Source organism: Bubalus bubalis, chromosome 3 (genome assembly GCF_019923935.1).
Source record: "Bubalus bubalis isolate 160015118507 breed Murrah chromosome 3, NDDB_SH_1, whole genome shotgun sequence".
NCBI lineage: Eukaryota > Metazoa > Chordata > Mammalia > Artiodactyla > Bovidae > Bubalus > Bubalus bubalis.
This window is the reverse complement of record NC_059159.1, coordinates 85847832-85875243: the sequence shown is the minus strand read 5'-3', so window position 1 is coordinate 85875243 and position 27412 is coordinate 85847832. Positions and strand designations below refer to the sequence as shown.

The 27412-nt window shown below is 42.0% G+C and overlaps 1 protein-coding gene across 1 annotated transcript in view; it reads right to left on the bottom strand.

Moving 5' to 3' along the window:
* Positions 1-27412, bottom strand: part of LOC112583885 (interferon beta-3-like) — a 34930-nt gene that overhangs the window by 3927 nt on the left and 3591 nt on the right. Inside the window, exon 2 of the mRNA XM_025281456.3 lies at positions 26961-27163. Coding sequence (XP_025137241.3) covers positions 26961-27163 — 203 coding nt within the window. The remainder of the gene's footprint in view (positions 1-26960; positions 27164-27412) is intronic.

Here is a 27412-nt window from a genome sequence, read left to right as displayed (position 1 = left end):
GTATATGGCCTAGGATGAAGTAACTGGGTAATAGAATGTGCATATGTTCAGATTTAGTAGATAATAACAAACATATTTTCCAAATGTTTGCACCAATTTATAGTCTCACTGGAGAAGGCAATGGCACCCCACTCCAGTACTCTTGCCTGGAAACTCCCATGGACGGAGGAGCCTGGTAGGCTGCAGTCCGTGGGGTCGAGAAGAGTCAGACACAACCGAAGCAACTCAGCAGCAGCAGCAGCAGCAGCATAGTCTCACTATCAGAGAATGGGATGTTAGTTGCATTACTTTCTTTTCAACACTTGATGTTGCCTGTCTTCTTAATTTTAGCCATTCTAGTGAAGCATAGTGATATCTTATTACAGTTTTAACTCATATTGCCTAATTGTTTCTAAGGTTCAACACAAGTTTCATATGCTTATTGACCATTTTGGATATTTTCTTTGTGAGAGGCCTGTTCAAATACCTTGCTGACTGTCTCAGGTAATTTTTTTCTATCTAAAGATATAATTGTGTACATACAAAATACAAAACAATATATAAACTATTAGAATTTTAAAATAAATTTAGTGAAAGTGAAGTCACTCAGTCGTGCCCAACTCATTGTGACCCCTTGGATAGTAGCCTGCACCAAGCTCCTCTGCCCATGGGATTTTCAAGGCAAGAGTACTGGAGTGGGTTGCCATTTCCTTCTCCAGGAAATAAATTTCACAAGTCACCAAAAAGAAGTTCAATTTTAAAATCAATCACCTCTTTTTACCTAGCAATAAAAAATTGGAAATTGACATTTTGAAATGATACCAACTGATAAGAACATAAAAAGCCTATTACTGAGAAATTGTCACAGCCTGGAGGTGCCTAAGGAAACATGGAAATTAATAAAATCTGCCATTCTAAATACATCCCAGAACAGAAAAACAATATTGGGTAGAAACTAAGGCGATTTGGGAATTCCCTTGAGTTTCGGTGGCTGGAACTCCATGCTTTCACTGCAGGGCACCCAGGTTGGATCTCTGGTTGGAATCTATTTAATAAGATCCCACAGTCCTCATAGCCTTAAAATAAATAAATAAATAAAAATGAAGTTACTCCAACCAGCGGGGATGAATGGGTAGGTGGTGGAAAAAGGAAGTCTGAATAAAGTATAGATTTCAGGTTTTTTTTAAAGTAGCTTTGACAGGTCACTTTATCTTCACCTTTAACCTCAGCTGAAATTCCAATACTTTGGCCACTTGATGCAAAGAGCTGACTCATTGGAAAAACCCTGATGCTGGGAAAGATTGAAGGCAGGAGGAGAAGGGGACAACAGAGGATGAGATGGTTGGATGGCATCACGGACTCGATGGACATGAGTTTGAGCAAGCTCCAGGAGTTGGTGATGGACAGGGAAGCCTGTGTGCTGCAGTCCATGGGATCACAAAGAATAGGACATGAGTGAGCAACTGAACTGACAAGTCTATCATTTCATTTTTGTTTCATATTAGATGGCCAGAAGCCAGTGAAAAATATAACAGTTTTTCCTCTTACATTGAGACAGTATGCTTTAAATCTTGATCATTAATGAGGATTAAGCAACTTCTCTTTTTGTAAGGGAGCAAGGGGCATGTAAGCATGTGATGAGGTGGAAGGGAGATATTTATTCATATCTTCCCTCAGTGAGGAGGGAAATCAGAACGTGCAATAGGAGACTGCCAAGGCCACCTTCTCCTGAGAAACACACAGTTATTTAGTGAACAAATTTTACTTAGCAAACATTTCTTAACCATGTCAAAGAAAAACAAATATTTCCATTTTCTTGAACTATTTTTAAACTGTCAATAAATTTTTGCTGCTAGTTTGATTATGTGTCTTGCACATTCTTTCTGAGGTTTATTCCAATATATTTATGCTTTATTATTGTTGCAAGTATTAATGAAAATTTTTCATGACATTTGCTACTTTTTAAATAGCAACTTTAAATAGAAAGTAGAGATAGTAAACTTTGCTATTAAGTTTTCCTTGCATTTTCATACACACACACATATGAAAATAACTAATTTTGTTTTTTTCTCTGGCCAGTTTTACAAACACTAAACATTTTGGATTGATTTTTCAAATTTTTAGATAAACAAATACATTAACTGTAAATAAAAAAGTTAAAGGACCTAAAATATCAACTGTAATGACTATATGGAGCAACTGCTGTTTGGTGTGTTAATTTGTACAACTACTTTCAAAAACATTATCTAGGAAAGCTGAAAATATGCATGGCCTGTGACCCAGTAAATCCACTCTTAATTAACCTAAAAAGAATCATGTAAATCTGCATCAGGATATAAGTAAAGAATATTCAGACCAACAATATTCATAATAGTTGCAAACTAGAAACAACCCAAATATTCCTTAAAATTGCATGAATAAATATGTTACCTATGCTTACACTATGGTTGTTAATAAAATGTAAGAAACACAACTAAATGCACAAACATAGTAGTGAGTAAAAGAACCTCAACTCAAAAAAAACCCACATACCATTTATACAAATTTAAAAATAGGCCAAACTAGACTGGAGACATTTTGCTCAGCAACCTAGAGAGCTCCTGTGAAGCTTCAGGACCACAATGGAGAGTCTGTCTCCAGCTTGAGGGAAGAGCGTGTCTTCCCACCTTGCAGCTGTGGCCTCGCCCTCGCCCTCTCTCAGCACCTGAGGCTGAAGCTGCCCAGGCTGGGGTTGCCCTGTGCTCACAGCCAATAGCTGATGGGCCCAGAGCCGCTCCTCAGGCCTCCCACCTGGTGTGGAGAGGGACAATATGCAGAGAGATCTAAGTGCCTCTGGTTGCAGCCTCTTCTCTCTTCCCTTTGGGCTTCCCTGGTGGCTCAGCTGGTAAAGAATCCACTTGCAATGCAGGAGACCTGGGTTCGATCCCTGGGTGGGGAAGATTCCCTGGAGAAGGGAACAGCTACCCCCTCCAGTATTCTGGCCTGGAGAATTCCATGGACTATATAGTCCATGGGGTCACAAAGAGTAGGACACAACTGAGCGACTTTCACTTTCACTTTCTGTTTTCCCTTTACTCACGCTCTATACGTCTTTCATATGCCTTGGACTAGACTCATTGCCCAGTGTTTGTCCTTCTCGCTTCAGGATCAAGCTGGGACTAGGTACTTTGCTGGGGACTCTCTCTGCCTAGTTCTTCTAACTCCTCCAGAACATAACCAACCAGAGGATCCTACACTCTGCATCCCATCACCCTCAGAATGCTCCCATCAGAGGGTCGATGGTCTAGGAACAGGCAAGAGTAGCCCAGGCATTGTCTTCATTGTTTGCTGCCAGACCTGCTGCTGCTGGACACTCAGACTGGCCCTTTCACAACATGCCCGTCTGCATCAAGCCTGCATTTACTTTTTCCTTCAGATTCCAGGCCGTCCTATGAGCTGAACTCATTTAATTCTCATAGTCATTGTCAGGACTGCATTGAGTCGGGCCAACCTAAGGTTGAGAAGAGAGTTAAAAGGACAACACATTGGCTGCAGCTGCTGAACAAGCCTCCGTGGGCCCCTGCCCTACCCTGCTGACATGAGGGCAGGTTGCACTGTGTGGGTTCTGGGTGAGTTTCCTGTCTCTGAGGCAGTTTCCAAATCTTCTTTAAAGTGAAACAGCCCAAAGCAAAGCCCTCTACATACTTAAAACTGACAAGTGACTTGAATTTTGTTACATCATCAGAGATTGTGTAATGAACCCCAAAAGGCAAAAATAGCAATGAAGTTGATGCAACAAGTGAAAAGGAAACTAAATGCAAGCTGCCAAATGGGATTTCAGGATCCAGCCTGGGAATCCCCTCTGGCCTGGCCTTCTGGCTGAGTTGAGTGCACAGAGCAGAGGATCCTCCTGACTGCCTGCCAGATGCCTGTGTCTTCCTGGCTGAAACCCTGAGCTCCTAAAGTCCAGGAAAAACAAAGAATCCAGTGAGGGTGGGGGTGAGTCCTTGTAGACAGCTGGCCTGTGTGCCAGGTAGGAATGTTTCCGTCTAGAACTCTGGGTATTGTTGCAACAGGCTTGGCCTCATCATCCCAGTGAATGGCTGTTTCCCCTCTCACTGTGCAGTGGGTAACTGGCATGAAGCTGTGTCTGAATAGCTCTCTGGGAACTGCCTCATCTTCCTGACCACAGACCCCAGAACATCGGAAAATAATCTTCTAACCAGATTCAAATAGAAGAGCTAATACGTAAGGAGCACTTAGGAAGTATCTGGTACCATTCTGAGCACGTTCTATAAATTAAAGCACAGAAACTTGGAGGACCATTGGGAAGTTGGGGGGCTCTGCAGGATTGCCTGAAGGAGAGGTATCAGCAAGTTCTGAGGACTTTGGGCAATGGGGCATCGCAGCACTGTTTATAATAGCCAGGACATGGAAGCAACCTAGATGTCCATCAGCAGATGAATGGTTAAGAAAGCTATGGTACGTATACACAATGGAGTATTACTCAGCCATTAAAAAGAATACATTTGAATCAGTTCTAATGAGGTGGATGAAACTGGAGCCTATTATACAGAGTGAAGTGAGCCAGAAAGAAAAACACCAATACAGTATACTAACGCATATATATGGAATTTAGAAAGATGGTAACAATAACCCTGTGTACGAGACAGCAAAAGAGACACTGATGTATAGAACAGTCTTATGGACTCTGTGGGAGAGGGAGAGGGTGGGAAGATTTGGGAGAATGGCATTGAAACATGTAAAATATCATGTATGAAACGAGTTGCCAGTCCAGGTTCGATGCACGATACTGGATGCTTGGGGCTGGTGCACTGGGATGACCCAGAGGGATGGTATGGGGAGGGAGGAGGGAGGAGTGTTCAGGATGGGGAACACATGTATACCTGTGGCGGATTCATTTTGATATGTGGCAAAACTAATACAATTATGTAAAGTTTAAAAAAAAAAAAAAACAATTTCCAGGGGGAAAAAAAACAAAACAAAACATTGAGTATTGAAACTTTGATTTTCTGTGTTTTGTCATTTTTTCCCCTTTTCTTTTCTACTCTTTTTTTTATGAAGCCTATTAAAAATATGCATTTATTGCCATGAGTGCCTAGGTGGGGGACTCCAAATCATGTGTGCCACTGAGATATCTACACAGCAGTATAACACTTTTCTCCCACCTCCTGTGTTGTTCCTGGAGAGGAGAGTCTAGTTAAAGTCAGAGAAGGGAGAAACATTCGTACAATATATGGTGGATTTTCCAGGTCAGAAGGAAATATTCAATATAAACGACTTTGATTTTTCTTATTTTTACTTATTGACCCTTTTCTCCCTTTAAAAATTTTAATTATGTATATACCTTAAAAATATCAACTGAATTGTTCTAAAGTTCACTGAAGACATTGTTGGAGAACAGTATCACTGAGATGATCTGTTATAAGCAAAGTACGGTGTACCTATAACCTTCTGGCCACTCATTTAGGTGCTGGTTTCCCTAAAATTTTTGAGTTTGCCTGTGTATGTGATTCTCATTCTTCTCTACCAACTACAGTTGCCTCAGTCATTGTGCAATACAATCTCATCTCCTTATGTATTCACTGAGAGGTGATAGATCCTACCACATATTCAGGGAGAATGAGGCTGCAATGACTTTCGAACCTTGTAATGATACATCTTTATTGAATCTGTAAGATACAGATTATTTTTAATATTAATGGTAGCAACCTTAAATTATATACAACCTCTCAGGGAAGTCTTTTACAAACACTTCATTTAATCTCTACAACTTCCTTTTGAGATAATTACTATAATTATTTATATGATTGCAAATAAGGAGGGTTTACCTAGTGGCTCAGATGGTAAATAATCTGCCTGCAATGCAAGAGACCCGAGTTCAATCCCTGAGTTGGGAAGAGCCCCTGGAGAAGGAAATGGATGCCCACTCCAGTATTCTTGCCTGGAGAATTCCATGGACCAAGGAGCCTGTCAGGAGACAGACAGTACATGGGATTGCAAAGAGTTGGACACAACTGATCGACTTACTTGCAAATAAGGCAACTGAAAACTCAGAGAGGTTACTTAATTTGCTAAATCATGATTAATTATATAAGTAGTATTTTACCACTACACTGTTCTGTGTCCTTGTTACTTCTCATTAATCTTAAGCATCTCCTTTAGCTATACTCTGTACAACTGGAATTAAGTAATTTATCTAATTATGTAACATCTGATTGCCCTGATAGACTATAAGGCAGTAATGCCACATCTGGAGTGTCCAGCAAGTTGTTGTTGTTCAGTCACTAAGTCATGTCCAACTCTTTGGGACCCCATGGACTGTAGCCTACCAGGCTCCTCTGTCCACGGGAATTTCCAGGCAGGAATACTGGAGTAGGTTGCCATTTCCTTCTCCAGGGGATCTTCTGAATCAGGGATCAAAGCCATGTCTCCTGCATTGGCAGGAGGATTCTTTATCACTGAGCCTCCAGGGAAGTCCTCGCTCTGTCCCAGAGCCAGTTCTAAGAGTGAGTAGATGTAGGATTGAAGACTGTGTCAGAAAATGATAATCTTCTGAAAACAAAGATAGTAAGAGTAAATTTTAAATGGATGCTTTATCCTTCAGGATAACTTCTAAAAATATTATCTCGATGGGAACAGGTCCAGTGAAAGTGACCAAAGGTCCAGTTTAAGTGAAAGAGAAAACTGCTCAGTTGTGTCTTGCTGTTTGTGACCCCATGGACTATCTATACAGTCCATGGAATTCTCCAGGCTAGAATACTGGAGTGGGTAGCCTTTCCCTTCTCCAGGGGATCTTTCCAGCCCAGGGATCAAACCCAAGTCTTGCGCATTGCGGGCAGATTCTTTACCGGCTGAGCCACCAGGGAAGCCCAAGAATACTGGAATGGGTATCCTATCCCTTCTCCAGCAGGTGTTCCCGACCTCGGAATCAAACCAGGATCTCCTACATTGCAGGCAGATTCTGTAGAGCTCAACAAAACACCATCTAAAAGACAAGACTGGAAGTAAGCGAGTATAAGGGGAACTGTATCCTCTTCAATTGTATTGTTGTAATGATTGTAATGTCTTTAGAATGGGTGAATGGCACTTTTGTGACAAAGAAGAATGGGAATTGGAAAGTAAGAACTTGCTAAGTATTTCTCTAAGATAGGAAGCACATTGTCAGAGGAGAGGGCTGGATCCAGTGCTTGAGACAGTGGACACAGGGGCAAGACTGCCTGGGTTGATGACCCAGCTTCAGTCTGCATTGGCTCTATGACTTTCAGCACCTCAGTTTTCTCCCCAGTTATATGGAAATGATAATCATATCTATTCCACTGGCTTGTTGTGATGATTGGATGGCCTAGTGTATTTCTAACAACGCCTGGACAAATAAGCAGGCATTATTTAGCTGTTCCCATGTGGGGCAAAATTCACACATCCAGCTATGGGCACTGGATAGAATTTCCCTGAGATGACCTCTTCCCTTCCTTTCTCAGCTCACTTCTGATCTCATCTCTTATGTGAACCTGGCGCCCTGTCCAAATGACTAACATCTAGAAGTTTCCAGATAACAGCTGACCTCTCACACATCAATAAAGTGGCTGTCCAGTCTGTACCCCAGTCTCTTTTCAATGTGAGTTAATAGGACTACATCCTCAGAATCTGATAACCTCCATAGAGAGTGAAAAATGTAAGCAGACAAGTAAATAGATTCTTAGATTTAGCAAAGCTGACAACTAGCCTTTTAGGTTAACACTCTACCTAGGAGTCTGCTGCCCTGCTCTGGCTCTGTCTGCAGCTAAACAAGCTCACCTGCTGTTGGGGGACGTTCAGCTTTAAGGGATCCAGTATGTTATTCTTCCCCTTTGTGTGCCGTTTCTCAAGGATTCTCTATTCCTTATCAGTTCCTGGAAAACAGGAGCGAGCAGAGCTGCATGCAGTTCTCACGACTGAGATCATGAGAGAGGGCACCTACTTGGACTCCCTTCAGTGACTCCCTGCAGTGACCTTAATTAAATGTAATCTATTAGGTTATGCCCCTCTTATTCAAGATATTGAATGCTTTCTGGCCTTTGAAGATTGTTATTTGCTTGGCTTTGTTTTTGCTCAATTTTTTTTACTGCCTAAAGCTGCCTTGTATGAAGATATATAAACATGCATTTCTGCAAATAAAGCACCCTTGTTTCACTTGAGACTTGGGTCCCCTGCATCCCTCTTCTCATTGACTCCAGTCCCCAGGTCCTGGTCTACAAAGTCCATGACAACATGGGGTGGTCTAAAATCTGTCGCACTGTAGAGCGCTTCATCCCTGATTTGTAGTTAAGTGACATTTTGTCACTTGCACAGAGAAGACTTATCACTTTTTTCCCCCAACATCAGTGTTTACTTTCATTTGCCTTTGTGCATTCAGGTCAGTTGGTCAGCTGTCTCCCACTCTTTGTGACCCCATAAACTGCAGCACGCCAGGCCTCCCTGTCCATCAGCAATTCCCGGAGTCCACCCAAACCCATGTCCATCGAGTCGATGATGCCATCCAACCATCTTATCCTCTGTTGTCCCCTTCTCCTCCTATCCTCAATCTTAGCCAGCATCAGAATCTTTTCCAGTGAGTCAGCTCTTCACATCAGGTGGCCAAAGTATTGGAGTTTCAGCTTCAACATCAGTGCTTCCAATGAACACCAAGGACTGATCTCCTTTAGGAGGGACTGGTTGGATCTCCTTGTAGTCCAAGGGACTCTCAAGAGTCTTCTCCAACACCACGGGTCAAAAGCATCAATTCTTCGGCACTCAGCTTTCTTTATAGTCCAACTCTCACATGCATACACGACCACTGGAAAAACCATGGCCTTGACTAGATGGACCTTTGTTGGCAAAGTAATGTCTCTGCTTTTTAATATGCTGTCTAGGTACGTCATAACTTTCCTTCCATGGCGTAAACGTCTTTTAATTTCATGGCTGCAATCACCATCTGCAGTGATTTTGCAGCCCAGAAAAATAAAGACTGACACTGTTTCCACTGATTCCCCATCTATCTGCCATGAAGTGATGGGACCAGATGCCATGATCTTAGTTTTCTGAATGTTGAGCTTTAAGCCAACTTTTTCACTCTCTGCTTTCACTTTCATCAACAGGCTCTTTAGTTCTTCATTTTCTGCCATAAGGGTGGTGTCATCTGCATATCTGAGGTTATTGATATTTCTCCGGGCAATCTTGATTCCAGCTTGTGCTTCTTCCAGCCCAGCATTTCTCATGATGTACTCTGCATATAAGTTAAATTAGCAGGGTGACAATATACAGCCTTGATGTACTCCTTTTCCTGTTTGGAACCAGCCTGTTGTTCCATGTCCAGTTCTAACTGTTGCTTCCTGACCTGCATGCAGGTTTCTCAAGAGGCAGATCAAGTGGTCTGGTATGCCCATCTCTTTCAGAATTTTCTACAGTTTATTGTGATCCACACAGTCAAAGGCTTAAGCATAGTCAATAAAGCAGAAATAGATATTTTTCTGGAACTCTCTTGCTTTTTCGATGATCCATCGGATGTTGGCAATTTGATCACAAGTTAATTTTACTTTCTATGGCACTCCACTCCAGTACTCTTGCCTGGAAACTCCCGTGGACAGAGGAGCCTGGTGGGCTGCAGTCCATGGGGTCGTGAAGAGTCGGACACGACTGAGCAACTTCACTTTCACTTTTCACTTTCATGCATTGGAGAAGAAAATGGCAACCCACTCCAGTGTTCTTGTCTGGAGAATCCCAGGGACGGTGGAGCCTGGTGGGCTGCCGTCTATGGGGTCACACAGAGTCGGACACGACTGAAGCGATTTAGCAGCAGCAGCAGCAATGTTCAATGAGGGAGGAAAGATTTGATATCTTGAAAAATAACAGAGGAAATATATTACCTCTTCTTTTCACTACATTTTCTCTTCCCTTTTTTTTCAACAAACCTCAAGTGGAAATAGAAAAGATTGCAGGATCCTTACGACCACTTTTACAAATTGAAACTACAAATGCCAAGCAAGAGGTAACAATATGAAAATTATATAAATGTAGCAAATAAAAAATTGGCTGCTTAACCATTGGAAAGATCCCCTGGAGAAGGAAATGACAATCCACTCCACTACTGTTGCTGGAAGAACCCTATGGACAGAGGAGCCTGGCAGACTGCAGTCCATGGGATCCCAAGGAGTCGGACACGACTTAGTGACTGAAAATCAACAACAACCATTGCATGGACACAGCTAGGACATTGGTGCTGGCTAAGACAAAGAGGTTCCCAAAAAGCAGCAAGACATTCTAACCACTTGAACATCTGGACAGGGGAGGTGGCTACACTCTACTCTTCTTGAGGGTAACATTGGAGGTTTAGTAATCTTGATATAGCCTGAGTTCAGCATAATGATTGGCACAGAGTAAGTGCTCAGAAATTTTCTCAATTGAAGAGGGTAAATGAAACCAAATTTGACAAAATATAAATTCTGCAGCAGAGCCATAGGTGAGATCCATGCATATAAAGCTCAGGTATCTTTCACACCTAATCAGCTCTTCCAAGAGGGTATCTAGAGGCAGGAGAAAGAAGACCTTTTAAAAGAAGCCTAGCAAAGTTTCCTTCAAAGTTGATCTTATCAGGAAGTAAGATCCATATTAATTCAGTTCAGTCGCTCAGTCGTGTCCAGCTCTGTGACCCCATGAATCGCACACCCGGCCTCCCTGTCTATCACCAACTCCTGGAGTTCACCCAAACTCATGTGCATCAAGTTGGTGATGCCATCCAGCCATCTCATCCTCTGTCATCCCCTTCTCCTCCTGCCCCCAATCCTTCCCAGCATCAGGGTCTTTTCCAATGGGTCAACTCTTCACATGAGGTGGCCAAAGTATTGGAGTTTCAGCCTCAGCATCAGTCCTCCAGTAAACACCCAGGGCTGGTCTCCTTTAGGATGGACTGGTTGGATCTCCTTGCAGTCCAAGGGACTCACAAGAGTCTTCTCCAACACCACAGTTCAAAAACATCAATTCTTCGGTGCTCAGCTTTCTTCACAGTCCAACTCTCACATCCATACATGACCACTGGAAAAGCCTTGACTAGACGGACTTTGTTGGCAAAGTAATATCTTTGCTTTTGAATATGCTATCTAGGTTGGTCATAACTTTTCTTCCAAGGAGTAAGTGTTTTTTAATTTCATAGCTGCAATCACCATCTGCAGTGATTTTGAAGCCCCCCAAAATAAAGTCTGACACTGTTTCCACTGTTTCCCCATCTATCTGCCATGAAGTGATGGGACCGGATGCCATGATCTTAGTTTTCTGAATGTTGAGCTTTAAGCCAACTTTTTCACTCTCCTCTTTCGGTTTCATCAAGAGGCTTTTGAGTTCCTCTTCACTTTCTGCCACAAGGGTGATGTCATCTGCGTATCTGAGGTTATTGATATTTCTCCCAGCAATCTTGATTCCAGCTTGTGCTTCCTCCAGCCCAGCGTTTCTCATGATGTACTCTGCATATAAGTTAAATAAGCAGGGTGACAATAGACAGCCTTGACCTACTCCTTTTCTTATTTGGAACCAGTCTGTTGTTCCATGTCCAGTTCTAACTGTTGCTTCCTGACCTGCATACAGATTTCTCAGGAGGCAGGTCAGGTGGTCTGCTATTCCCATCTCTTTCAGATTTTCCAGTTTATTGTGATCTATGCAGTCAAAGGCTTTGGCATAGTCAATAAAGCAGAAATAGATATTTTTCTGGAACTGTCTTGCTTTTTCGATGATCCAGTGGATGTTGGCAATTTGATCTCTGGTTCCTCTGCCTTTTCAAAAACCAGCCTGTACATCTGGAAGTTCATGGTTCACATATTGCTGAAGATTGGCTTGGAGAATTTTGAGCATTATTTTACTAGCGTGTGAGATGAGTGCAATTGTGTGGTAGCTTGAGCATTCTTTGGCATTGCCTTTCTTTGGGATTGGAATGAAAACTGACCTTTTCCAGTTCTGTGGCCACTACTGAGTTTTCCAAATTTGCTGGCAGATTGAGTGCAGTACTTTGACAGCATCATCTTTCAGGATTTGAATAGCTCAACTGGAATTCCATCACCTCTACTAGCTTTGTTCGTAGTGATACTTTCTAAGGTCACATGATTTCACATTCCAGGATGTCTGGCTCTAGGTGAGTGATCACCCCATCATGATTATCTGGGTCATGAAGATCTTTTTTGTACAGTTCTTCTGTGTATTCTTGACACCTCTTCTTAATATCGTCTGCTTCTGTTAGGTCCATACCATTTCTGTCCTTTATTGGACCCGTCTTTGCATGAAATGTTCCCTTGGTATCTCTAATTTTCTTGAAGAGATCTCTAGTCTTTCCCATTCTGTTGTTTTCCTCTATTTCTTTCATTGATCGCTGAGGAAGGCTTTCTTATCACTCTTGCTATTCTTTGGAACTCTGCATTCAGATGGGAATATCTTTCCTTTTCTCCTTTGCTTTTCGAACTATCACTAATTCAAAGTTGTTAAAATGATAAGCATTCCATTGAATTAGACCCTGGATGCCTGCCTGATGGGAGAGGAAGACTCTGCCCTGGGAAGGATGGGCCCCACACTGACTGTGAAGAGGTACTTCAGGGAATCCATGTCTACCTGAAAGAGAAGGAATACAGTGACTGCACCTGGGAAATCGCCAGATTGGAAATCACGCGGCACTTTCTCTGTGTTAACAAACTCCTAAGAAAACTCAGAAGTAAGAAGGAACCTATCTTTTTGTCTTTCATACTGTTCATGGGGTTCTCAAGGCAAGAATATTAAAGTGATTTGCCATTCCCTTCTCCAGTGGACCATGTTTTGTCAGAACTCTCCACCATGACCTGTCCGTCTTGGGTGGGCCTACACAGCATGGCTCATAGTTTCACTGAGTTAGTGAGGCTATGGTCCATGTGATAAGATTGGTTAGTTTTCTGTGATTGTGGTTTTCTGTCTGCCCTCTTTTGGAGAAGGATAAGAGGTTTATGGAAGCTTCCTGATGGGAGAGACTGACTGAGGGGGAAGCTGGGTCTTGTTCTGAAACTTGTTCTGAAACTCCAATCCTTTGGCCACCTGATGCAAAGAGCTGACTCATTAGAAAAGACCCTGATGCTGGGAAAGATTGAAGGTGGGAGGAGAAGAGGATGACAGAGGATGAGATGGTTGGATGGCATCACCGACTCAATGGATATGAGTTTGAGTGGGCTCCAGGAATTGGTGATGGACAGAGAGGCCTGGTGTGCTGCAGTCCATGGGGTTGCAAAGAGTCGGACACGACTGAGTGACTGAACTGAACTGAAGAAGGAACTTGATTCTCAGTGACTCGTGTCCTAGCTCAGACTCTTCATTGTTCAGTCATTTCCAAAGCTGTGATTTCTGCCTCAGCTATGAAGTAGTTTGAGTCACACTTGGTATCTGCAGTAATATGGAAAACATTGATATCCAACTCTTCTCAGAGTTGGAGGAAATTTAACTGATGTCCTGTGACTGAATCTCATTGTAGAAAAAATGTATATTTGTATGTATGTTATTTACTTATTTGCATTAATTTATTCATGTTTATGGTATGTGCATTTATTGGTTGTATTTTTAATATAAAGTTATGCCACATTTTAAAAATAAAACTGTTATATTTTTACTTTTTAAATTTATTTTAAGATATTTTTCTGCTTCCTCTTTTTGAAACCTTTCCCAAAGTCCTTCTGCTGCAAACTACTTTTATAGAAGGGTGTTGTGCAGTTCATTCCTTTACTTGTTGGCCTTGGGGAGAGAGTCTTGAGTATGAGAGGCAGAGGCCCTGAACTTACAACGCTTACACTGGAGCAAAGGCCACCGCTGTGAAAAAAGTAGTTACAAAGTAATTAGATATTTACATTCAGGATCTGAGCCTCGCAGGAGAAGTAAAAGATGCTTATGGCTGTGAGTATCCTCAGTAGCTCATCAGTTCCTGGGTGCCAAAGAATTGATGCTTTTGAACTGTGGTGCTGGAGAAGACTCTTGAGAGCCCTTTGGACTTCAGGGGAATCAAACCAGTCCATCCTAAAGGATTCAGTCCTGAATATTCATTGGAAGGACTGATGCTAAAGCTGAAGCCACAATACTATGGTTATCTGATGAGAAGAGCTGACTCATTGGAAAAGACCTTGATGATGGGAAAGATTGAAGGCAGGAGAAGGGGATGACAGAGGATGAGATGGTTGGATGGCATCACCAACTCAATGGACATGAGTTTGAGCAAACTCCAGGAGATAGTGAAGGACAGGGAAGCCTGGCAGTGCTGTAGTCCATGGGGTTGCAAAGAGTTGGACATGACTTAATGGCTGCATAACAGTTTCTGGAGGGCTTCCTTGGTGCCTCAGTGGTAGAGAATCCACCTGCCAATGCAGGAGATACAAGTTTGATCCCTGATCCTGGAAGATCCCTTAGAGAAGGAAATGGCAACCCCCTCTAGTATTCTTGCCTGGAAAACCCCCACGGACAGAGGAGTCTGGTGGGCTATAGTTCATGGGGTCACATAGTTCAAACAGGACTTAGCAACTGAACAGCGACAAAAATTTCTGGAACGAGCCCACAGAGTTGGGCAGTATTGATGCATAGAAATATGACATGTAATGGCCCTGGAGATATGGAAAAGGGCCCACTGGTAAACTTTGTGAAAGATGTTAGATTTTCTCTTAAGAGCCAAGGAAGTTATTCTACAATTTAAATGTTAAAGTGACTTTAACCAGAGCAGGTGCAAGGAAATTCATTAAACCAGCAGTTGTTTAAGTGTGGTCTGTAGAGCCCTGTGGATCCCCAAGACACTTTAAAGGGATTCATGAAGTCAAAATGATTGTTATGTCTTCATATAATGATATCAAGACCTTATTTGCTTTTTCACCACATTAACAACTTCTACGGGTGGTGCAAAAACAGTAGTGGGTAAGACTGCAGGTGCCTGAGTGTTGATCAAAGCCACGGCACCTAAATGTCCTGGTAATTCTCATAGTTTTCACCATAATCTTCTTGAAGTAGAAGTTCCAGTTTCACTTAAGAATACCTTTAGAGAAACAGTAAGATTATGAATTTTATGGAATCTTAATTTTTGAGTATGCATTTAAAAACTATTCTCTGTGATAGATTTTTAATGGGCTGTGTGACAAGCACTTCTGCTGCGTGCATGATGATTGTTCTGGGGAGAAGCACATAGATTGATGACTGTATGAGCTGTGAGCTAAATTAGCCACTCTTTTCACAAACTCCATTTTTACTCCAAACCATGACAGACAAACTATGGCTATTCAGAATTTGGTACCTGACAGATATTTTCTTGAGATATTTATAAAATGAAACTGTCACTTCAAGGAGGACATTTGTTGCCAGTGATAACAGTTGGGCTTTCAATATAAAATTAGAATTTTAAAAAATCTACCACTGTGATCCTGACAATCTCCCAAAACTTAAAGACTTTTATGATGACAGCAATGAAGATATTAACAAATAAGTTACTTGAGTCTATATATTGAAATAGATGTAGATTTTCTAAGATCTGAATATCTCTGCACCAGTGTTTTAAAAATGACTCATGTATATACTACAAAATCATGCATAGGTTAAAGAGACCTATTCAAGGGGCAAGTCAGATTGATATGTTGTTATGTAACTGAATTTTAAAAGTACACTTTTTGGGTTTTTGACTCCACATTGCAACTAATCCTTGAGAAACTGCCACTTATCAAAGTCTATTTTTGTAAATGATGCATTTCATATACATACATACATACATACATGTATATGTATATATACATGGACGGAGGAGCCTGGTAGGTTACAGTCCATGGGGTTGCAAAGAGTTGGACACCACTAAGTGTCTTCACTTATATACGTATATATACTTTCTGGTGTCGAATCATCTTTATATTTCTAAGGTACTCTTAATCATGATGAATTAGTTTATTAATCTGATTTTGAATTCTGTCACACTGGAATGTGTATAGATTTGGGGAAATTCTGACTGTAATTGAATCACATTTCTGCTACTTCATAGCACCTATGGTCTGTTGTTCTTGCACATAGTAGGTACTCAGTAAATGAGGGTATCAAAGGACACGCTGAAGAGAACCAGTTATTGTTTAATGGCTTGATAGGGTTGTTCAGAAGATAGAAATACTTCCTGTAAAGTGTTTAGCACAGTCCCAGGTGCAGAGGGAATATTTCATGAATGTTACCTTTTCCTATTTCTTTTAATGTTATTTGAATTCTCTTATTGACTTGAACGAGTGTGTGCGTGCTTGCTCAGTTGCTCAGTAGTGTCCTACTCTTTGCAACCCCATGGACTGTAGTTTGCCAGGCTCCTCTGTCCATGGAATTGTCCAGGCAAGAATACTGAAATGGATTGCCATGTCCTCCTCCAGGGGATTTTCCCGACCCAGGGATGGACCTGGCGTCTCCTGGATCTCCTGTATTGGCAGACTAGTTCTTTACTAATGAGTCACCTGGGAAGCCCTTTAATGAGTGAGGCCAATCTATTTTCAATTCATGTTTCCTAAAGCTGTCAATTTGGGCTTCCCAGATGGCGCTAGTGGCAATGACTAGCTAGACTGGCAGGTTATAGTCCATGGGATCGCAAAAGAGTCAGACACAACTGAAGAAACTTAGCCTCCACACACTCAAGGCTGTGAATTTACCTCAGTATGCAACTTTGCTTCTGCAAATTTGAAGAATAGTGATTGAATTTCCGTTACTTACTAAATTTCTCATTTCATTTTTAAATTCTGACTTGACCATAATTTATCAGGATGATTTAAAATCTCTAAATGATTGCTTTTGTGCTAAGTTGCTTCAGTTGTGTCCAACTCTTTGCGACCTTATGGGCCGCCAGGCTCCTTTGTCCAAGGGATTCTCCAGGCAAGAATACTGGAGTGGGTTGCTGTGCCCTCCTCCAGGGGATCTTCCCGACCTAGGGATGGAATTCAGGTCTTTTATGTCTATCTTCATTGGTAGGCAGGTTCTTTACCACTAGCGCCACCTATTTTAATATTAATTGCAGGCATTGTGATGTGAGCATGTATGTTTGCTCTGGAGGAATTATAGATATTTTCTGGGTAGTCTAATAAATGATAATTTTCATGGATGATTTACAAATATTTGATAGAAGTTATATTTCCTATTCTAGGTTATAGTGGCCCTATATATAAACCTCTGGTTTATAGTCTTTTACATCATATTTCAGTCCTTCTTTTCTCTATTATTTTTCTATATATTTTTTACCACCTTATTGCACTGTACTAAAATTTCAGTGCTACCATATTTCTGTTTGCATTACTACATATTGCTACATTTTTTTCCACTAAATCTCTTATAATATTTGAAATTTAGTTCCATGCTTTTAAAATTTAATTATAGATCCAATTGCATTTCTATGTATATTGGCCTTTTTTCTCAAATTTAGCATGTTTTTATTGAATTGTCCTGGATGTTAATGACATTAATATTGATATTAATTATTTATCAAGATCTCATTGACGTTAACATTGTCACCTCTAATTATATCCTTCATTATATTTTCTTGCTCTGTATTTGCCCATCTTTTTTGTTATTGTAGTTTTAGTATTAATAAGTATTTAGTATTATTTGAATTTAGGCTTTTCTTCCTCTTCAAGGTAATAGTGGGGTTTATGTTTAAAGCCATCAACAGAGTTTTTCATTCATAAGTAGCTTGTATTTATTATCTTGAGTGCTGTATATTTGGGTCTTAAGTACATTGATTTCTGCTTTACTGTTACTATTACTTTTACATTTTTTTAAAGCTACTGAATTAATTTATTTTATTATTTATTTGGCTGTGCTGGGTCTTTGTTGCTGTGCGGGCTTTCTCTAGTTGTGGTGCCTGGGCTTCTCATTGCAGCAGCTTCTCTAATTGTGGAGCATGGGCTCCAGGTACACAGGCTTCAGTAGTTGCGGCTCATGAGCTGAGTTGCTGCGACTCCCAGACTCTGGAGCACAGGCTCAGTAGTTGTGGTTTACGTGCTTCGTTGCTCTGAGGCATGTGAGATCTTCTTGGACCAGAGATCAAACTGGTGTCCCTTGCATTACAAGGCAGATTCTTAACCACTGGACCACCAGGGAAGCCCTTTTACATATTTTTTTTGACACTTGTCATACTCCTTTCAATTCTCCATTGCCATTGATTTAAACCCAGTATACTTTTGAAAGCCATTTAGAGTTTCTCTTAAGTTTTGAATGAAAAATTGCAAAATTAAAACTGCAAAAATTAAACTACTGGGGGAGTTCCCTGGTGGTCCAAAATGACTGCAGATGGTGATTGCAGCCATGAAATTAAAAGATGCTTACTCCTTGGAAGGAAAGTTATGACCAACCTAGGTAGCATATTCAAAAGCAGAGCCATTATTTGCCAACAAAGGTCCGTCTAGTCAAGGCTATGGTTTTTCCAGTGGTCATGTATGGATGTGAGAGTTGGACCGTGAAGAAAGCTGAGCACCAAAGAATTGATGCTTTTGAACTGTGGTGCTGGAGAAGACTCTTGAGAGTCTCTTGGACTGCAAGGAGATCCAACCAGTCCATCCTAAAGGAGATCAGTCCTTGGTGTTCATTGGAAGGACTGATGTTGAAGCTGAAACTCCAATACTTTGGCTACCTGATGCAAAGAGCTGACTCATTGGAAAAGACCCTGATGCTGGGAGGGGTTGGGGGCAGGAGGAGAAGGGGATGACAGAGGATGAGATGGCTGGATGGCATCACTGACTCGATGGACATGGGTTTGGGTGGACTCCGGGAGTTGGTGATGGACAGGGAGGCCTGGTGTGCTGTGATTCATGGGGTCGCAAAGAGTTGGACACGACTGAGCGATTGAACTGAACTGAACTGGTGGTCCAGTGGTTAGGACTTCCACTACTGTGGGCCTGGGTTCAATCCCTAGTCATGAAGCTAAAATCCTACAACCTGCATGGCACAGCCAAAAATAAATAGATACATTTTTAAAAGTAATTTTAACCAATTTTACTGTTTCCTTCTAGTTCTTATTGGGGCTCTTGCTTTTAGCCAATATAGTAAGTGTTCATAGGAGACATGATAGGAATAGATATGCACATGAATTTATGTTCAAGTATAAACAGACAAGAGGTTCTAAAAGATTAGTGAAAATAAATTGACGGTTTATTTAAGAAAATCAGATCAGATCTGATAAGTCGCTCAGTCGTGTCCGACTCTTTGCCATCCCATGAATCGCAGCATGCCAGGCCTCCCTGTCCATCACCAGCTCCCAGAGTTCACTCAGACTCATGTCCATCGAGTCAGTGATGCCATCCAGCCATCTCATCCTCTGTCGTCCCCTTCTCCTCTTGCCCCCAATCCCTCCCAGCATCAGTCTTTTCCAAAGAGTCAACTCTTCTCATGAGGTGGCCAAAGTACTGGAATTTCAGCTTTAGCATCATTCCTTCCAAAGAAATCCCAGGGCTGATCTCCTTCAGAATGGACTGGTTGGATCTCCTTGCAGTTCAAGGGACTCTCAAGAGTCTTCTCCAACACCACAGTTCAAAAGCATGTTAATTTTCAATGTGCTTAGCATGATGGTCGTAGAAGGCAATGGCACCCCACTCCAGTACTCTTGCCTGGAAAATCCAGTGGATGGAGGAGCCTGGAAGGCTGCAGTCCATGGTGTCGCTGAGGGTCAGACACGACTGAATGACTTCACTTTCAGTTTTCACTTTCATGCTTTGGAGAAGGAAAGGGCAACCCACTCCAGTGTTCTTGCCTGGAGAATCCCAGGGACGGGGGAGCCTGCTGAGCTGCTGTCTATGGGGTCGCACAGAGTTGGACATGACTGAAGTGACTTAGCAGTAGTAAGTCATGATGGTAAGTTGAATGCAGTAGGCAAAATTACTGCCATGTATTTCAAATGTGATGAATGGAAAAATTTTGGAGTCCTGTGGTCAGTAAGGGCATAATCAACTTAAATTAAACAATTCTCATTGTCAGGTGAAGCATATGAGGATATAGCAAGGAGTCTGGTATTCTTATCTAGTTTGTAAACTTGCTCTGAAGACAGTTCTCATCTCATCCTGGGAATCAAAATCTTTTTGAATGATGATGATACTGTCATCTATCATTAATGATTACAGCTTCTGACCTGTTTTTCAAGACATACTGAATCTGCATCCAGGCATGAATACAGTTAAGGAAACAACTAGAAGATCTACCAGAGTGTCACATAAACTACTCTTTTTTGATGGCTACCCTGTGAACTTTAACCAAGAAAGCAGGTGGATCAAGTTAGGTCTGAGGGAGAGCATAAGGGCAGGGCACCATGCTCTCCATCTGTTCCTGGAAGCCTTTCATGGCCTCTCTTTAGGGATCCATTATCCAGCATTGAACTGGAGCAAGCTAAAGCAGGGAGAGGAAGATTTAGGCAAACCTCCTCCCTGTGCTCCAGGCCCTCAGCTTTGGAGTCTTACTTGACTAGTGAGTAATACATTCCTGAACAAAAGATATGAAATTGGAGTTTTACTGCCACCTATGGGATGATGCTGTGAAAGTGCTGCACACAATATGCCAGCAAATTTGGAAAACTCAGCAGTGGCCACAGGACTGGAAAAGGTCAGTTTTCATTCCAATCCCAAAGAAAGGCAATGCCAAAGAATGCTCAAACTACCGCACAATTGCACTCATCTCACATGCTAGTAAAGTAATGCTCAAAATTCTCCAAGCCAGGCTTCAGCAATATGTGAACCGTGAACTTCCTGATGTTCAAGCTGGTTTTAGAAAAGGCAGAGGAACCAGAGATCAAATTGCCAACATCCTCTGGATCATGGAAAAAGCAAGAGAGTTCCAGAGAAACATCTATTTCTGCTTTATTGACTATGCCAAAGCCTTTGTGTGGATCATAATAAACTGTGGAAAATTCTGAAAGAGATGGGAATACCAGACCACCTGATCTGCCTCTTGAGAAATTTGTATGCAGCTCAGGAAGCAACAGTGAGAACTGAACATGGAACAACAGACTGGTTTCAAATAAGAAAAGGAGTACATCAAGGCTGTATATTGTCACCCTGTTTATTTAACTTATATGCAGAGTACATCATGAGAAACGCTGGACTGGGAGAAACGCTGGACTGGAAGAAACACAAGCTGGAATCAAGATTGCCGGGAGAAATATCAATAACCTCAGATATGCAGATGACACCACCCTTATGGCAGAAAGTGAAGAGGAACTCAAAAGCCTCTTGATGAAAGTGAAAGTGGAGAGTGAAAAAGTTGGCTTAAAGCTCAACATTCAGAAAACCAAGATCATGGCATCCGGTCCCACCACTTCATGGGAAATAGATGGGGAAACAGTGGAAACAGTGTCAGACTTTATTTTTTTGGGCTCCAAAATCACTACAGATGGTGACTGCAGCCATGAAATTAAAAGACACTTACTCCTTGGAAGGAAAGTTATGACCAACCTAGATAGCATATTCAAAAGCAGAGATATTACTTTGCCAACAAAGGTTCGTTTAGTCAAGGCTATGGTTTTTCCTGTGGTCATGTATGGATGTGAGAGTTGGACTTTGAAGAAGGCTGAGCGCCGAAGAATTGATGCTTTTGAACTGTGGTGTTGGAGAAGACTCTTGAGAGTCCCTTGGACTGCAAGGAGATCCAACCAGTCCATTTTGAAGGAGATCAGCCCTGGGATTTCTTTGGAAGGAATGATGCTAAAGCTGAAACTCCAGTACTTTGGCCACCTCATGCGAAGAGTTGACTCATTGGAAAAGACTCTGATGCTGGGAGGGATTGGGGGCAGGAGGAGAAGAGGAAGACAGAGGATGAGATGGCTGGATGGCATCACTGACTCGATGGACGTGAGTCTGAGTGAACTCTGGGAGTTGGTGATGGGTAGGGAGGCCTGGCGTGCTGCGATTCATGGGGTCGCACAGAGTCGGACACGACTGAGCGACTGATCTGATCTCTGGTGGGATGTAGTCAAATACTGGCTTAGAGACTGGCCATATTGGTTTTGAACTTCAGCTGGGAAGAAGACAGGAAATTAGAAATCAAAGAACATTTTGATGTCCTACTAATTTAAAAGCAAAAAAAACAAATGAAACAAATGTAGAAATAAAGCAAAAAATATTCTTATTCATAGTAGTGATCCTAGTAATGCGAAAAGTAGGCTTTTGGATGCACATATTCATCTTACTCCAAAGTAGGTTTACACATATAACTGGCATATTTGTATAATTTAAACCAAAAAAGAGACACATATTTAATTAACAATTTATTTGTAAATGTTATCCCTGAGCTGACTTACATTGTGTCTAGCACCATGTAAAGACAAGCTGTAATAACTGACTCTTGGGAGGAAGGCATTGGATTTTTGTTTTTTGCTTTCTCAAAGGATCCTTGAATTCTGTAATGCAAATTTACTCACCCACCTCTATGATCAATTACCTGCAAGTTCTGCACATTAATAATTTCTTTCTTTTTAAACATACAATTTAAAAAAAATTTTAATTAATATTTTGGCTGCTCTGGCTCATAATGCTGTGCTTGGACTTTATCCAATTGCAGCAAGGGGTACTATTCTTTGTTGTGATAAGGAAGTTTCTCACTGTGGTGGCTTCTCTTGTGACTCATGGGCTGTAGGGCATGGGCTCAATAGTTATGGGACACAGACTTAGTTGCCTCAGGGCCTGTGGGATCTTCCAGACCAGGGATCCAGTCCATATCCCCTGCACTGGGAGGTGAATTCTTAACCACTGTACCACTAGGGAAGTCTGATAATTTCTTTCTTAGAAAGAATTCCTTGAAAGCATATGCTCACTGGATACTTTTTTCTCTCTGTAGACTCACAGGACCTATGTCATGATGACAAGCACCACAGTTTTAAGAGCCAGAAGAAAATTCACTGTGGAAAGAAAAAAAATACACAGTGATATGAGTAGCTCATGATGAGGCTAGAAATGTAATTATTCCAGCCAAATTCAACGACCTTCCTGTAATCATTCCAAATCTCTGGACTACAGAAAGCCAGGTATCAGCTCCATCTCTTTGAGCTGTTTCCAGACCCCTTTCAAGGAAGTTGGACCTGACTATACCTGCTGACATTCCTTCCCCAAGAGGTTGCCCCACAGCCCTCTCCTGAGATGACCATCTTAGCCTAGCCCAGGCTGAGTTCCTGTCCCTTTGTAGAACTCTGAGGCAGAAAAGATAGGAGTATGATGAGTGAGCAGTCTGCCCTTTCTTCCATAGTTCTGCTGACCCGGAATTCAGATTCGTGTCAGGATTTGAGCAGACTTCTGCTTCTGGAATGTGGTGACCTGTCTTCTGGGATATGGTGACCTGTTGCATCTGAAGGGTACTGAGGGGGATGGCAGTGATACTTCTAGCTTGGAAGATGGTAGGATGATGAAACCTTTCACCTACTCAGTGATATCAAGGGGAGAAACATAACTAGGCTTTCATTTTGTCATGCCTGAGTCCCATTCATGAGTTCTATTAAGCTGGAAGAATCAGGCACAACAACACCCTTGTCAAGGATCTTCGGTAGGTCTAAATTTCATATTGTTACTGAGTCCATGCTTGCTCTGCTCACCACACAACAGGCCAGCGAATCCGAGGGAGGAAGTGTTGAGGCAAGGAAGAGACTTAAATCGGGGAGCCGGCAGCCAGAGAAGATGGGAGGCTAGCGCCTCAAAATAAACATCTTGTTTAGGGCCTAGAAGCCAGGTTCTTTTATGGAACAGAGATGCACGGGAAGAAACAGAGTAAAAAGACTTTTAACTCTGCAGACTTGCAAATATCCCCTAGAATAACAAGCCCCAGGCAGGGGAATGTGTTAGTTTTACTTCCTTACAGTCAGTCCTTCACAGATGGGTGGGGTCAGGTTATCTCCCTGAGGCAGGCCATTATGGATGTTTATAATAACAAAAATGGGTTAAAGTCTCAGAAGCAGATCCAGTGCAAATTTAAAATTAATTCTTCCCAGTTATAATATCTGTCCTCATCTGGACTCCAAGGCTGCAGTCACATTAACAAAATGCCTGTGTTGAAAGCTGTTGCCCACATCATCTACAGTATAGGAGACTTGCTTGTGTTTCCCACCATAGAAGGGCAGCAGATCAAGTGGAAAGACGCTGGATTTGAAGTCAGAAAGACCTGGATTCAATTCTGAGTACTATTTTGAACCATTTGAGCTATAAGGAAAATTACTGAAGTTGAGTCTGTATTTTCTCATCAGTAACAATTTCCTACTCATTTCTGGTTGTCTCTAAGGTTCTACTGGTCCTGTTTGATGGGCTCAGAGACAGATGAATTTTAGAAATGAAAGTACACAGAACCCTGGGACAAGAATACTGGCAAAAATTACCATCTACCTTGTCCAGTTCCTAAAGCCTCCATCCTGTGGAAAACTAAAGCAGGGACACTGGTTACAGCAACACTGTAGAGCTCCTAAAGGGTTCGGATTTCTACTTCCATTTTTCATCTTACTGTAAATTCATCTGATTGTAAAGTGTATGTCAACACTTCTATAATGTAGATGTATCACTTTTATTATGTACACTTTCCAATAAAGACAAAAAGCTTTAGAAATAGTAAGTAATTTGTCTGGGGCAACAGTTACCAAGTGATGAAGTCAAGATTCAAACTCAAGGTAGTCCATCCTGACTAACCCCTTCTACCCTATACATTGCCCGGGGAGCAGAGATGAATGGATAAGATCTTAGCCTACAGCTTACAAGTAATTAATAATAGGCCAGAAGCATTCTGCCAGGGCCTTGCTGAGAGGTAGAATGGTATGGAAGAGCTGTAGGGTAATCAGCATGGCTACAAGCCAGCAGAGACTGATTTGTAAGGGCCCCACCTAAGAGTTGGACGTGACCGAGTGACTAGGCACACGCACACACATACTCCCAACCCAGAAGCAGGTGTGTTTCAACTTTAACCTATGCCCTTGGGAACCCACAGGGCCAACAATGTTGTAAACGCCTGTGCATTCTTCTCTCATTCTCACATTCCTTGCCTGGTTTTAATTTGTGGAATCAGATCTGCAGTCAGAATTTCTTGGATAAAATGTACACCAGCAAGAAAATTAGCTCTTTCTTCTAAAAACAGCATTAGTGCACATAGTTTAAAAATGAACAGGGTTCTTCTTTAGGAAGCTTGAAACTTCTTCCCACCAGCCACAAAATGACTCCTGTTCCTAGTCTCTTTACAGTGAGGAATGGTCATGTGAATGAAGTCTTGCCAGTTGAACATGGTTAGAAGTCATGTTTTCCTTGCACAGGTCTGGCCCTTGAAAACACAGCCATGTACTCCATCAGGCTTTTCCCCTTTACAACGGAGAGGAATAAACCCAAGCAACAGAGACATTTAAAATCACATATTGTTGATAGCAAGAGCATTGTACGGAAGTGTCCCTGATTCACTGTTTGGAAGAGAACCATCTGATCAGGAATGCTTACACTGAGGTGTTAACACGGATGGAAGATAAACCTCTATTGTGTTCAAAATGCAGTTATAATGTTTTTCTGTTTGAGCAGCTAATATTAATTACCTTAACAGACCAAAGTCTGTAACAAAATAATGAAGAAAGTTTGTCATGAAAAGTGACATCTCAGCTTCTAGTAAGAAATAGAATATTTCCTGCCATATTAGTAAAGAAGGATGTTACAATCATCAGTGATTGCAGCCCTTCCCATGAGCTAGTGAGCCCTGAGGGAACTCCGGAAGGAGAACACATGCCATCTAGCAGCCTTCATACTGTAGCCACTCCCTACAGTGAGCCCTGAGGAAAAGAAGATCAGGATGTGTAAACACAAGAAATTGGCCCCAGACAGCTAAGGTGCATAGCAAAGGAATGATTCCAGTCAGCCCAGACTCTTGCATCTTCCATACATAGAAAACTGCTGAATTCCTTTACTTGGCATATCTAATTTTAGTTCTCGATAATCTTGGTGTTCAGACTACCTTCCCTTTGTTGCAAAACTTCTAGGTAACCTGGGTCTTCCCCATGCCTCCTCGGGGCAGTCCTCTCAGGATGACGTAAGATGTCTCCCAGGCTTGAAGTCCTAAAAATTCCCATTGAATAAAACATAACTCTCAGTTTTTAGGACATGAATAGTTTTAAAGTTGACACAAGAGACAGCATATACCTTCCAAAAAAACAAAAAAGATAAATGATTTATTATAACCAGGTTATTTAAAGAAGCATAGGTTTAAAAAAAAAAGCATAAGTCATTTACATTTCTGAAACTTTCTTTTTTGGGAACCCTATGTATTTTAAATATAAAGCCTTGAATTTCAGATTTTTCATAGGTGATACAGAAAATACAATGCAGATTGCTTGCTTGGATTTGATGAACAGTAGTATTAACATAATTGATTAGAGAATTATGAAAATCATTTTATTATTTTCTGAATTTTCTGTGAAATTTATTCATTGGGGAAAGCACACTTCACTCATCCTTTGGACAATCTCCAAGGCAAGGCAGCTATAGTCCTCCTCTTCTAAATAGCTGCTGACTCCTTGGAGGCACTTTTGGGACAACTTTCCCAAGTAAGGACAAGCTAGAAGATTGTCTATTTTCATCTTCTGCTACAGCTCCAGACTGGCTAGAGAGTAATTTAACAAGCAGGTCTTACTCCAAACTATACTGTAGTTTTCTGAGTGGAACAGGTTTAAGATCTGGAACAGATTGAGAATCCAACGCTAGAAACTGGTGGCTTGTGTCTTCTAGATGTTGATATCTCCTACGTTGTAGTGAAGAAAAAGAAAATGAAAGCCAGTCCTGTCATGCTTGCGTGATTGATCTCATATCTCAAAACTGAGGATTTCCTGCTTTTCACAGCTTTGAGCCTAGGAGAGGCTGAAGCAAGGTATCCCTAGCACCATTAGCAAATAGATCGTGCCATTCAGCTCAGTGATTCAACGGACCACGGAGAAATGGCACGTGCTGCTGCGGTTCAAGTGAGCCCAAAGCTCCTTTGGCTGCGCCCCAGCGGCCGGGAGGGGGCACCCGAATTCGCCGTAACGCACCGACAGCACCGCCCACCCAGCGGGACCCGCCTCCAGGTTCAGCGCCGCGAACTCTAGCGCGGGATCCACCGGGAGAACCCAGGGGTCCCCGTCGGCAGGAGCCTCGGCCCCGGGCGAGGCGCCGCCGGGGCCCAGGGAGCGCGTGGGGCCGACGGAGCCGTGAGGAAATTTCCTTTTCGGGCCCTACTGCCAGGGGCAGCTTTGCCGCGGCTTTCGCTCAGAGCCTTTGATTTCTGCACCTGTTCTTGCGTGCATCCTCCCCTTCCTGGGAAAAGATTTTAGCCAGAGCGGTTTACACCGTGCCTGTTGGTGCTGCGATTGATGGCTTGAAATCAGAGCATGTCGTGGTATGTTTTCAGATTCAAGGTTGTTTCTGGGGGAAAAGACTAATTCAGGGAAAGGGGAAAGGCATCTACAATCTGGACAGGTATC